The sequence below is a fragment of the Taudactylus pleione genome, unplaced genomic scaffold, assembly GCF_031769625.1.
Source record: "Taudactylus pleione unplaced genomic scaffold, aTauple2 ptg001408l, whole genome shotgun sequence".
In the NCBI taxonomy this organism is placed as follows: domain Eukaryota; kingdom Metazoa; phylum Chordata; class Amphibia; order Anura; family Myobatrachidae; genus Taudactylus; species Taudactylus pleione.
This window is the reverse complement of record NW_028285808.1, coordinates 1,668,385-1,681,332: the sequence shown is the minus strand read 5'-3', so window position 1 is coordinate 1,681,332 and position 12,948 is coordinate 1,668,385. Positions and strand designations below refer to the sequence as shown.

General features: G+C 42.9%; 1 protein-coding gene across 3 annotated transcripts in view; it reads left to right on the top strand.

Annotated features, from left to right (window-relative positions):
* The window catches only part of EVC (EvC ciliary complex subunit 1), a 113,478-nt gene that overhangs the window by 26,880 nt on the left and 73,650 nt on the right, over positions 1 to 12,948 (top strand). For 2 of the 3 annotated variants that reach the window (XM_088463593.1, XM_088463591.1), the window contains exons 3-7: positions 1,271 to 1,354; positions 5,153 to 5,385; positions 10,367 to 10,451; positions 11,098 to 11,160; positions 12,654 to 12,752. In XM_088463593.1, the coding sequence (XP_088319719.1) occupies positions 1,271 to 1,354; positions 5,153 to 5,385; positions 10,367 to 10,451; positions 11,098 to 11,160; positions 12,654 to 12,752 (564 nt within the window). The remainder of the gene's footprint in view (positions 1 to 1,270; positions 1,355 to 5,152; positions 5,386 to 10,366; positions 10,452 to 11,097; positions 11,161 to 12,653; positions 12,753 to 12,948) is intronic. The other variant, XM_088463592.1, reaches the window with a different exon arrangement.

The window sequence follows — 12,948 nt, the reverse complement described above, 5'->3', positions numbered from 1 at the left end:
GTGGCTCTCCTCAGCGCTCTGCTCTCAGTGTGTTTAGTTTAGCTGATCGCAGCATACAATCCCTGGAGACTTTTTTTTTATTTTTTTTTTGGAGCCAATTAACCTACTAGTATATTTTTGGAGTGTGGGAGGAAACCGGAGCACCCGGAGGAAACCCACACAAGCACAGGGAGAATATACAAACTCCACACAGTTAGGGCCGTAGTGGTAATCAAATCCACGACCTCAGTGCTGGGAGGCAGTAATGCTAACCATTACACCGTCTGCGCTGCTGTAGTGAGGTAACCTTGGGACAGATTCAATTACCTGCAGGTTGTGTCACACAGGGGTCTATTTACTAAGCAGTGTTAGGAGACAAAGTGAAAAGTGTTAGGAAAGTGATAAGGTGCCAGCCAATCAGCTCCCAACTGTCAATTTTCAAACACAGCCTGTGAGATGACAGTTGGGAGCTGATTGGCTGGCACCTTATCACTTTCTTAACACTTTTCACTCTGTCTCCTAACACTGCTTAGTAATTAGACCCCACAGTCTCTTCTCTCGGGTAAAGTGTTACGAGCTATTCAATTACAGATCTGCCCAGAGGCAGCGGTAAATGTGGGTAATTTAATCTGCCCCTTAATAGTGGCCAACAGTTTTCATCTATTAGTTGTGATGTGTGCAAAATATGCATTAGATATGCTTATTTTTATTACAAATCTTACATAAGCAGTGTACAAGTGGCTACATTCCCAGGGTAAGCGGGACTACATACATAAGACTTGCGTAAGATCTGCTGATTTATACAACCTTGGGTAACCTATTATATAGTAATCCGTCTTCCAATTGCCTTCCTGTAAGCCCAGTGGAACAATCCATTTCTATAAGGGCTTTACAGCAGACAGCTCAAATTGTACATTACATAAAGGTGTTTTAAAGTACTATGAGATAGAGCCACATAAATCTTCCACTAATGGTTAGCAAGGGGGATAATCAGACGCATAATAATTAATTGAGGAACAGATTTCGTCAACTTAATAACGTTCCGCTCTGTTAAGCTTTATTTGTGTGAATAATTGGATAATGCTTCATGGTTTATTTATCTCCCAATCCCACTGGAGCGTTGAGATATTTTATGCAATCGCTAAAAATAACCGCTATTTATATTCTTTCATACTCTTTATATTCTGTGCTGTGAAATACATTTTAACGGTATAACTTATGGTTTGGATATTTTCACCCCATCATAGGCTCTTCACGCTATAGATAATGTATAATGTGTTCTTCTTTCCAGGAAGGCGACCAGCAGCCAAGCAATGGAGTTGCAGCATTTGCATTAAAGGCCAAAGTTGTTTATCCAATAAATCAAAAGTTTAGGGTAAGGATTCTGGACATAGGCTCAGGCTTCTATCATTGTAGACTGAGATAAGGGTGTTTTTAGGTGCACTAGTCACTTGCCAATAGAAACTTGTTTTTAGGTTTTGTTATTTTTTGTTTTTAATGATAGAGAATTATTAGATAGAATGTTGTATTAATTAATCAGAGATATGTCATAGATAGCTCATATTATCCACCTATTACTTGGCCATTGCGCAATACATTCTGCTCCACCTTTATAGCTAAGGATTCCACAGAGGTGTCAATATGAATATGTAAAAGTGTGTATATCACTGTTATTAAAAGGGTAAGGTATATGATAGTTTGCTAATTTTTAATTAATCGGAAATACTCTAGACCTCTTATTATTACAGTGGTAAGGGACTGACTTAAATATATCTTCTAAATGAAGACTTTGGGCCTCATTCAGAGGCGGTCGGAGGATGCAAGCTGTCGCTCAGAAACTGGGCGGCCACTTGCATCCTGACCGGCCGCCTCTGTTGCGGTCGTTAGGCTGTGGGTTCACACCCGCAGCTCTAACGACCGCTCGGGTGATGGTCGCGATGGTCAGAGACCATCGCGACCATCGGGGCTTACGACGAGACCCTAGGGTAGGGTCTCACTTGTCGTAAGCCCCGGAGAGCTTCTGGCTCTGTCAGAGCCGGAAGCTCTCCACTGACATCACTAGTGATGTCAGTGGGGCCTCCCCCAAACGGCAGGCGTTCCCATGGGAACGCCTCCGTTTGGGCTGCCACCACCCCGGCCCGCCTCCCAAACGGGGTGAGCTGTCAATCAACATCGACATCTCGCCCCCTTTGGAAAGAGACCCGCTACGACCAGCGCTGTCGGTCGTAGCGGGTCTCACGCATGCGCACGAGGGAGCCGGCTCCCTCGTGCGCATGCGCACTGGCAAAACATCGAGGCGGTCGTAGACCATACGGCCGCCTCTGAATTAGGTCCTTTAACTCTACAATACTTTACCAACATTTCTTACATTAGATTGTATTTGATATTCACCAGAGTACACACTAGGGGGTCATTTCAATTTGGAGCGATGTAAAACTCATTTTGGTGCAATGTGCAGTGGTCCTGCTTCAGCACGCAATCGTCCGATTGTCGTTTACTGCGCATACATATGCATCGCAGCGTGCGTGCGCGAACACTCCACAGCGATTGGGACTGCGATCTCAGTGGCTACGCAGACCCATCGCAGAGTGTTTGACAGGAAGTACCATTTGGGAATGGTGTTGGGGGGTGGTCGGCGAAACGCAGGCTTGTCAGTAAGATGCCATACACAGCCTGAGCTCTCACTGCGTACCGGAAGGTTAGCAATTTCTGAGTAAGGTCTGACCTTGTTCAAGTGTGTGTGATGCTTCGATGGTACTCGATGTTACTGATGGGTTTGCAGTCTTGCTAAGTATTACGGATGTGTGTAAGGTAAAGTGGGCGTCCTTATGTTGTGCTGCGACAGTATAGTGATCGCAGTGGATTAGCATATGATCGCAGTGAGACTGTGTGCGTAATCGCTATTGCAGTCGCATCTGCCATCTTTGGTGAATCAGGCCCAGTGTACACAAAACCCATACATATGGTAGCCTCAGTTCATGCATTTTAATATGCATCCCTATGGGCCTCGGACTAAGATGCACAACATTGGGGCGAATTGCGGGCGACTTATGGGAACTGTGTGGTGTTCAAATGCCATCACACTAGCACATTGCCATTAATTGAATTGAATGCTAGGCCTTATTTATAGGTGGACTTGTTTTGTGCTTTGAGCATATGTGAAAATATTCTGTCCCCAAAAAAAATTATGCAGTCTGACGAGTGAATGTTGAGTCACATGTATCCACTCGGTAACACAGAAGTATTTCTACATCACAAATACATATACTTCTGCCAACCGATAGCAACTAAATGCGACTTGACCGTGACAGCAGTAAGTGCAAAAATCTAATCATCTCTATTTTAATGTAAAAACATGTTGTATACACTACATAGGACAGTGGGCCTGATTCAGACCCGGTTGCTCTGACAGAGCGCTCGCTCTGAATCGGGGACGGGTTTTTTGTTTTTTTTTAGAACGGCCTCCTGGCCGCTCGCATTGCTGTGGGTGACCACCCACAGCTATTGCGAGCGGCCATGATGTTGGTTGCGATGGTCTTGACCATCGCGACCATTGGGCTTGCGACGAGACCCTTGTGGTAGGGTCTCGTGGCCGCAAGCCCCAGAGAGATTTCGGCTCTAACAAGTGATGTCAGTGGGGCCGGCCCTAAACGGTAGGCGTTCTCATGGGAACGCCTCCGTTTGGGCAGCCACCCCCCGCGATGTTGAGTGAGCTGTCACTCAACATCGACAGCACGCCCCCTTTGGTGCGAGACCCGGAGCGACGGATTGCCCGTGGCTATCCGGGTCTTGCGCATGCGCACGACGGAGCCGTCTCCGTCGTGCGCATGCGCTCTGGGGCACCATCGACCCGGTTGCGAGCGCTCAGCGCTTGCGACCGGGTCTGAAGCAGGCCCAATGTATGCTCTATAAAACTGCAGTAATCTGACTAAGCAATAAGAAATGCAAATAGGTGGCTGCAGCTTGACCCAATTTAGTCACAAATAAAGGGGAGGTGTAGAAATGCAAACAGCCAATCAGAAGGGATAGTGCTGCTGGTGTCAGCAATCATCATGTATCTTTACACCTGGCCTCCGTTAAGCACAAAAGATACGCTTTCTAGGACACTTATCTAGGGCTGTGTCCATGCCTTGCTGTGTCACGTGTGCTGGGAATGGACATCACCTAAGTGAACATACTTTACTCAAGTACTGCTTGTCCGCTCTAATGTCACCTTGAAGGAGCTGGATGGCAAAGACACGCCCACATATAGATAAGGCTTAATCTATGTAATACACTGAGGGCCTGATTCACTGCGAATTGCTATTGCGATCGCAGCTGAGATTACGCACACAGAAATATGCTATTGAATGCAATCACAAAGCCAGCATAGAGGCGGCCACTACCGCTATCTCACATCCGTAATACCTTGCAGTCCTGCGTATACATTGGTAACATCGAGTAACATCGGCCCCTCACGCAGTATTACAGCAGAATTACCGCCCACTACCGCTATCTCACATCCGTAATACCTTGCAGTCCTGCGTATACATTGGTAACATCGAGTAACATCGGACCCTCACGCAGTATTACAGCAGAAGTACCGCCCACTACCGCTATCTCACATCCGTAATACCTTGCAGTCCTGCCTATACAATCGGGAACATCGAGTAACATCGGCCCATCACGCAGAATTACAGCAGGTCTGACCTTACTCAGAAATTGCTAACCTCGTTGCACGCAGTGAGTACACAATCTGCGTATGCCGTTGCGGTGGCTAATATATGCACGCTCAAGAAATGGCGTTCAAACGGACAGGCACGCCTGCGTTTCTCCTACCACTCCCCCGTTACCACCCCAAAGCGCTGATGTCCCATCACTCACTCTGCGATGGCTTTGTATCTGTGTAGGTGATCGCAGTGTGATCGCAATGCCAGCTCACGCACGCACACCCCGCTGCATACGCATGCGCAGTACGCACCATCGGCCGATCTGCGTACTCTGTTGCAGTTGCTATCCATGATGAATCAGGCCCTGGATTGGGGACATTTAGCTGCATGCTCACGGAAGTCTTCACAGAATTATCAGTAAGACGCTGTGAGAGGATCTATTCCAGCTATTTATAGCTATCTGAGTGTTTGTTGGTTGTCAAGAGTTGTCCAGCAAAGTAATAATTCCATATCTGTGGTTCCAGCCTCTTGCAGATGGTGCATCAAACCCGTCGTTGCATGAAAACCGTAAGCGGGCGCGATTGCCTAACCAGATGTTTGAAGACTCGGCAGGGAGCAGCTTGGAATCCCTGAGTCAGGCAGAGAAGGAGGACGGCAGCTCCTCCACCACCATACATTCTAATACCAGTCTGGACAGATTCTATGAGAGGACTTTTCCCCGTGTCAGCAGCTTCCCAGAGGTCCTAATATGTAACAGGTAAAAAACTGGTCAACACATTATATGTCCACCTCACTGTATCCGACATGGGTGTGACATTTCATAATGGGGACCTAGTGACAAAATTGGGGCACTTCATAGGGAAGTGATTGGGTGCATGCCAATGAATGTTCAGAGTACAAGATGGCTGCCTCCAGTGATCAGATGATTTTGCTGCCTTAGTGATGTCACTGGTTCCTAATGAGCAGAGGGTCTGCATCTTCCTGTATATTAGGTTCACACATTGTGCCCGATTCTGAGTCGCACACTACCGCGACCATTTTATGGTCTTTCGCTGTAGTTGCGCCTGCAACTTTATGCTAATGCTAGCAGCGCCTCTTCCCCTGGTGTATAATAAATGTGCAAGGACTGAGACGCCCACTTTGAGCATCTGAGATGAGATGCTGCTATACCACTTGGTGCGTCTTCAGGCGCCATCATCGTTCGCATCACCAAAACTTGCACCATATGGTAGTTGAAGATTTTCCGTCCATGGTCTCTAATGTGAGAGTTTAAGCGCCTGAGCCACACACCCTTGAAACTTCCATAACACGTCCATAAGACGACCCATTTCCCCAAACGCTGACTACCTGTCACTCTCTTTGCTAGTGAATCCTCTGTACTAGCATAATCGGAAACCAATCGCTGTGCGTGTGCAGTACGTATTAGAGGCATGCGCTTTGGCTACAAATCGCTCAGTCGGCTACAAATCACTCATTGCGTAAATCTTGGAATCAGGCACACACTGTGTAACACATGTGCTGTACGAGTTTTTAGGGATTTTCACGCTCTAGCAGTAGCAAAAAGTCGCTTAACTTTACAGTGACGCTGCGTTCTACTCAGGATCAGGCCCAATGGCTGCCTGCGCCCTGCGCTGATTACAGGCGCCAATTGCACTTTTGCAGGAATGGAGGCTACCATATCGCTTCCTAAGCCAAGCTGAAATATAATGACTATAATCGGCATTAAAACACCATCTCTTGTGGCCACAGTTTCAGTTATGATTATAAAAAAATATTTAATAACTGCTATTAGCCAATAACCTTTCAACATACCATGTTTCAGATGTGAGAATTCTAGATGAGATGTGTTATACAGTCAGGTCTGTATAACAATCCGATTGAGCATGCATTTCACTTGATGAAGACAAAACTGAAGGGAAAATGCCCCAAGAACAAGCAGGAACTGAAGACATTTGCAGTAGAGGCCTGGCAGAGCATCACTAGGGATGAAACCCAGCGTCTGGTGATGTCTATGCGTTCCAGACTTCAGGCTGTAATTGCCTGCAAAGGATTTGCAACAAAGTATTAAAAAGTGAAAGTTAGATTTAGGATTGTTTAGTTTGTCCCATTACTTTTGGCCCCTTAAAAAGTGGGAGGCACATATAGAAACCGCTGTAATTCCTACACCGTTTACCTGATTTGGATGTAATTACCCTCAAATTAAATCTGAAAGTCTGCAGTTAAAGCACATCTTGTTTGTTTCATTTCAAAGCCATGGTGGTGGTGAATAGAGGCCAAAATATGAAAATTCTGTCAATGTCCCAATATTTATGGACCTGACTGTATGTTATAAATAACTCATGTTATAGCCGAATGTCCCTTTTAAGCTCTGAAAGTAATCTGACCCTTAACAGAGAATAGCACATACAGAGAATAGCACATACAGAGAATAGCACATACAGAGATTAGCACATACAGGGAATAGCACATAATAATGTTACTTGTGGGGTAATTAAATTCACCAGCTCTGTTATTAGGAATTGTAAATAAGGTTTTTGCCTCTATTGACTAATAACTACTGTTGATGTAACAATGCTAAATGAAGGCTGCTAAACGTAGTACTTATTAATACATAAAATAACTACTGCTGACATATAAGTGTTTTAAAGGTAGTGACCTTATTACTACAGACCACTAATTAAATTGCAAGAGAAGTTAGATGGATACATGACTCCATTACGGGCTGACTTTGGGAAGCCAGATTGTGAACTCTGTATTATAATGCATGCCGATTTGCTGGCTTAATGTCTATTAGGAAAGATTTTAGGAAATGATAATCTATCATCTGTTCCATAATTATTTCTGTGATATTCTTTGTCAGTGACGAGGGGATTGGAAATGAGGACTAATATCCCAGTAATTGTTTATCACCTCCCAATTACCTGTTCAGTTTTAACTCCTGGCCCGGACCAAGGAGCAGTTAGGGAACATATATTTCTGTGCCCTATCACACCTCACACAGTACAGGAAAATAGCTGGTAAGAGTGACAGAGATTACCTGTCTTGCCCCCATATAACAGTGTACACCAAAGTGTCCTAACCAGCACCACCAGAGGAGAAACCAAGTTGATGTTGCCATTAAAAGACTGCTAATTTAAAACATTGGGCAGTCTCGCACGGGACCTGACGAAGTCTCAAAGCCACAGCCTATTACATTTACCCCCAACTCTGGGAGAAGTATCCATACTCCTAAATAAATGATCCCACAGCTGATGTCTTTAAAACACAAAAGTATTTATTATAACAAAACAAATATAATGTGCTAAATTGTCCTTATAAACAGTAATATGATATTCTTTCGATAGGTAAAATACACAACCAATTTTATAATTAACCAAAAAGGCTGTAATCATTTGTGCCAATGAATTGCAGACATTATTGCAGCAGCATACTAATATACAGAAATACAACCTATATGCAGTACATGCAAGCATAGGAGAAAAATATTTGTATACCAGCTTTCATATTGAATTATAAAGAAAAAATAAGTAGATCTGTAAGACATACTATAAAATGTGTTTCACAATTAATAGATTCTGAAATGAGGAATTTGCATATTTAGTTTAGGGATGACTTTATTCCCTATAAATTGACAGGTAATGGGATTCTGTTTATTGCAACAGTAACCCCTATTCAGGGGCGTTTTAAGATTGGAGGGGGCCCATGTGCACTCCTCGTGCGGGGCCCCCTCCTCTCTCCCTGGTGGCTGGCAGCCGTCTGACGCGTCCAGCCACCGGAGCATTAGTAGACTTCGGGCACTAGAGTGTGCCCGGAGTCTACTGCACATGTGCATAACACCGGAAAATGGCCACGGAGGTCATTTTTCCTGTGTTCTGAGCAGAAGTGACACCCGACGCGGGACCTCGCACAGGTAAGTTTAAAAAAAATATGGGTGCAGTGTGTGTGGTGCGGGGCCCCCCTGGACCCGGGGGCAGTGTGCCCCGCACACACTGCACCCATTATAGATACGCCGTTGCACCTATTACATGGTTAACAGGGTTGTTTGAAATACTTGGAGCCAGGAAACTTTTCAAATCCCTATTCTTTTTACAGACTAAACATGGAATGCATTTGAGGACTTTTTCAAGAACTGGGTCTTGTTTCAACGGGGGCAATTCAGTAGTTTTTTAAGCACGCTAGTTAATAGGCGCCCAATGTAGCAATTCAATTGTCTTGGACGCCCATTAATTATCATGCTTCTACCGTCTTATTGAATGGGTTTTGCAACAATTGAATTGCTCCATCGTGTACCCATTAGTCAGAGCTGCCGGCGCAAGCAATTGACACGCCCCCAATATGTTAGAATTATTATACATTTTATTTTGATTTTTTATGATTTACAATTACTGTTATTTATAAATAATAAAGTTGGGCTTTCCAAGTCCTCCCTATCTACATTTCTGTGAAACGTTACTCTGCTTAGAAGCCAGTAAGGATCTTCTATCTTCTTTCTGGTTGTGAATTGAATTCTTCAGTTTGGGTGCAATTTTAACTCAGTCTACCCATCTGCCCTTTTGGAATGTTGGTAATCCAAGGTTTTTAATGGCTACTTGTAAACTGTAAATATGAACTTGAGGCCACAGGCTTACTTAAATTATCTGAAATTATTTTCCCTTCCTTCAATGAAAAAGTGACCTACAGGAAGTTAACCATATTATGACCAAATGTGTAAATGACTGTCACATTAAATGTGCTTGTGTTCAAACAGTTATTGTAATCAAAAGCAAGTTCAGTACCTTATTTGCAAATAATGAAAAATTGGCAATATAACAGCCATAAAGCACATGATTTGTCCCATAAGGACCATAAAAAACGACAAAGTCCTCAAACCTCCCTATGAAGGGTTAGCAAAACTTGGGGTGAATCTGGTGCCCATGGCTGTTCTCAAAGTCTGCAATTATATGTTGAATCAAACCTAAAATAGTTTTGTGTAAAAATAATCTGACTAGAGTCAAGAATAAAGGTATAGTGACTCTCAGAGATTCCCACATATTACAAAAATGTGTCTTGAACAGCATCAAAATGAGCCTGATGTGATGATTCAGCTACAGGGTTAAAATCCATACACTGGATTCCAGTTCATCATTTCTACACTAAGGGGGAGATAAAATTATTGGGGGTGAAAAAGGGAGGTGGCATCAGGCTTAATCACCCAAGGCTGTTCAATTATGCTCCCTCCCCCACTCTCCCATACCTGTGTTAACACTCGTTAAATGAACGTGTTAACTGGCTGCTATCACCCAATAACAGCATAGTTATCTGGGATTTCTTTTTGGGTCTCATTGAGCAGGAAAAGAAATCCACATTAAGTGGGACTAATTGAATAGCCCACAATGATCAATTAGCCCACAGCTAATTGAATCGCCCCCTAAATGTATAGTGTTTCTATTGGGGGATCTCAGCGAAACAATGCAACCTTGCAAAAAGTGACCACCTGAAGATACTCTCAAAGTTGTTACCATGTACGCAGGCAGTTTGGTATAACTTTATCATAACTTTTCAATTGCGAGATGATGCAAAGTGATACCTTAATCCTGATAGGCTCCCCCACATTTAACACACACATGGTATGGCCAGTAAACAATTTTGAAAAAAAAAAGTCTTTTTAAAATGATGGAAGTATTTACATTTCAGTAATTACATTTTTGCCTCCTTTCTTGTTGCCGTAATTCTATGTTTTTATGTGTTTTTTTTCTCAGCTGTGACGTTAAATTGTGCCTGTACAGCCTCTGTTTGCAAAGCTTGCCTCATTTTGATACCGAACTCAGACAAGAACAACATAATGTGAGTACAACTGACAAAAGCTTCTGTCATCAGTTACTCAGCATCTGTGATGTCATATTTGGTTATTGGGTCAAGTAGACAAGTGCTGAGGGGCTTTATAGGTGGCAAGAATGCCGCCCCCTGAAGACCGGGAATGAGCAGTTCGCTCAGAGTAATGTGTATAATTCAGCACACAGGCATTTATACACATTTAATTCTGTGCACGCAGTCCTGGAGTAATTACAACCCATTCGTATTAAGCTTTGTATCAGCCCCATAATTTAACTCTATTATATGTGCAACTTAGAATTTAGATCCAGTTTGTACATTTTAAATCCTAATATTTAGTTGAACAGAATACGGAAACCACCGTTTCCAAATCCTGTTCTTGTCTCGGGATTAGCGAGAACAGCAAAGGACTACAACTTTAGTTTACACCCAGTGATGTGTTTTGGTTTACAAGTCAAAGTTTAAACAATTATGAAAAGCCTATATCGTCATTCTTTATATTGTGACATCCAGAAATGGTTCTCTCAGTATTGCCAATGCTTGATCCTTGCACTCCTCTAACCATCTGATTGCCATTAGAAATATGTCAAATAGGTCCCCTGACTATGTATTTTGTCTCTTCACCTCATGACTCTGATTCTCATTCCGTCTGAGAAAGTCTGGTTTTTGGGCAGAAAGACGCCACCTGCTTGACACCACCACAAAACCAGTTTGGCCTAAGGTCAGTCATGGGATGAGTCAGATTTTGAATGGGCAGGCTGAAAAACAAAAACTATTCAGCTCCGAAAACAGTCATCCGTCAACTGACGCTCGTGATCTGCTCGTTCGGTCTGACGGGCCAGCAACTAGCCAGCCTGATCCGAAGCATCACATACTGGCTTGCAGCGATTTGCTCTGCGACGTGCATACACTCAGAATCTTGGAGTTGATGCGAGTTTTCTGTATTGTCACCATTGCTCCATCCATTTGCAGGACACATGTTAGTGTATATCTGGTTCACAGTGTTATCAAGCTGAATAGATGACTATTTCACATTGGTTTTTCCTACAGTTTACTTGTAAAGCCTCTGCAGAATATTGTAATATTTTTCCATTTTTCACAATAGCTCTCCTATAAAGAGAAAATATATTCGATTTGTAGCTGAGATTCATTTTTATTTCCCTCAAATTTTCTTTAGATGTTAACTGAAACATAGACACCCATCTCTTTAGAGTGTTCAGTTTTTCACAAATGTACCTAATGCTTTTTCTTTGCATAACACAACACGTAACACACTCGTCAGGCCCAGTAAAATCACCAAGTACAAAAACGTCGCTGAAGGTCTGCTCACGACCTGCAGAACAGTGCCCCCAAGTGGCCAGTCATGGTATACTTGCTTACTTTAGTAAGCAGTCATTTTTGAACATGTCATGCTGTATACATGAAGGTGCTATATTTTTATTCAAGAGCAATAGCTTTACGGAACAATTTTTTTGTAAAATGTGACATTTCATTAGGCTTTGCATCACCAGAAAGCTTTGGCTATACATGCCTTCCTGCAACATTTTACGAAATAAATGACTTTACCTTTCAGTCATGTCGTTACATCATTTGGAAACATTATTTATCTCATTGACCTTTAATATTGCCCTATTCTCTGCATTGGATACAGTTATATTTAAAACCATTGGTGTCATTTCTAAGGGCACCACAATAAACAGGGCTGTTAATTACATAAAGGCATCACTGATGAGCAGATGCTAGAAGAAAGTTCTGCACGTATTAAAGTTTCCAGGAGGGCATGTACAAGTAAATTAAATGATTTGTATTATTCACCCATTAATGGATGAAAAAAAAAACTTTTAGATGTTAACTTGAAGAAGTCTCTATTAAGCCATCGTTTGCATTCAGTGAATAAGCAGATTGTCCTCCTTATGATAACACATTTGTCAGTCAGATCTTCTAAGTGCGTATAATGACCTTGTTGTTTTCGCAGAACATATGTACAATCATCTCCACTATACGATGTGTCACTATTTTACTATAGCAGTTAATTTTGATCTTGACTGTAAATTTTAATCTGATGTTTAAAACGGGGTTAAGCAATTTTTTGCCGGACTAAAGGTCACAGCACATGTATCCGTTAGGTGAGGAATAATACTGCTCCGGTGCGACCTCTGTGCCCTGCATTACTACAACATTGATTTTTTTCCTCTATATAATCCCACTGTCTAGATGTTCATTCAGATCCTACGTATAAACCTGACTGACCTACTGCTGGAAAAGAAGATTGATCGAGACCTGTACACTCACATCCTCTCTTCACAGGAGGCAGTAAGGTTTCCATTCCCTCTTATTTATAGCTTGTGCTTTATGCTGGAGCATGTTTAGGTGGCAGAGCATGCTGGCAGTTATAGTCCAACAAAAGCGTGCATACACTGATTTCCACAGCTTGTGCCATGATTGTTTTTGGGCAATGTGTAAAGCAGAGGTCGGCATCCACTGAGCAGCTGTTGTTATGAGGCTGACA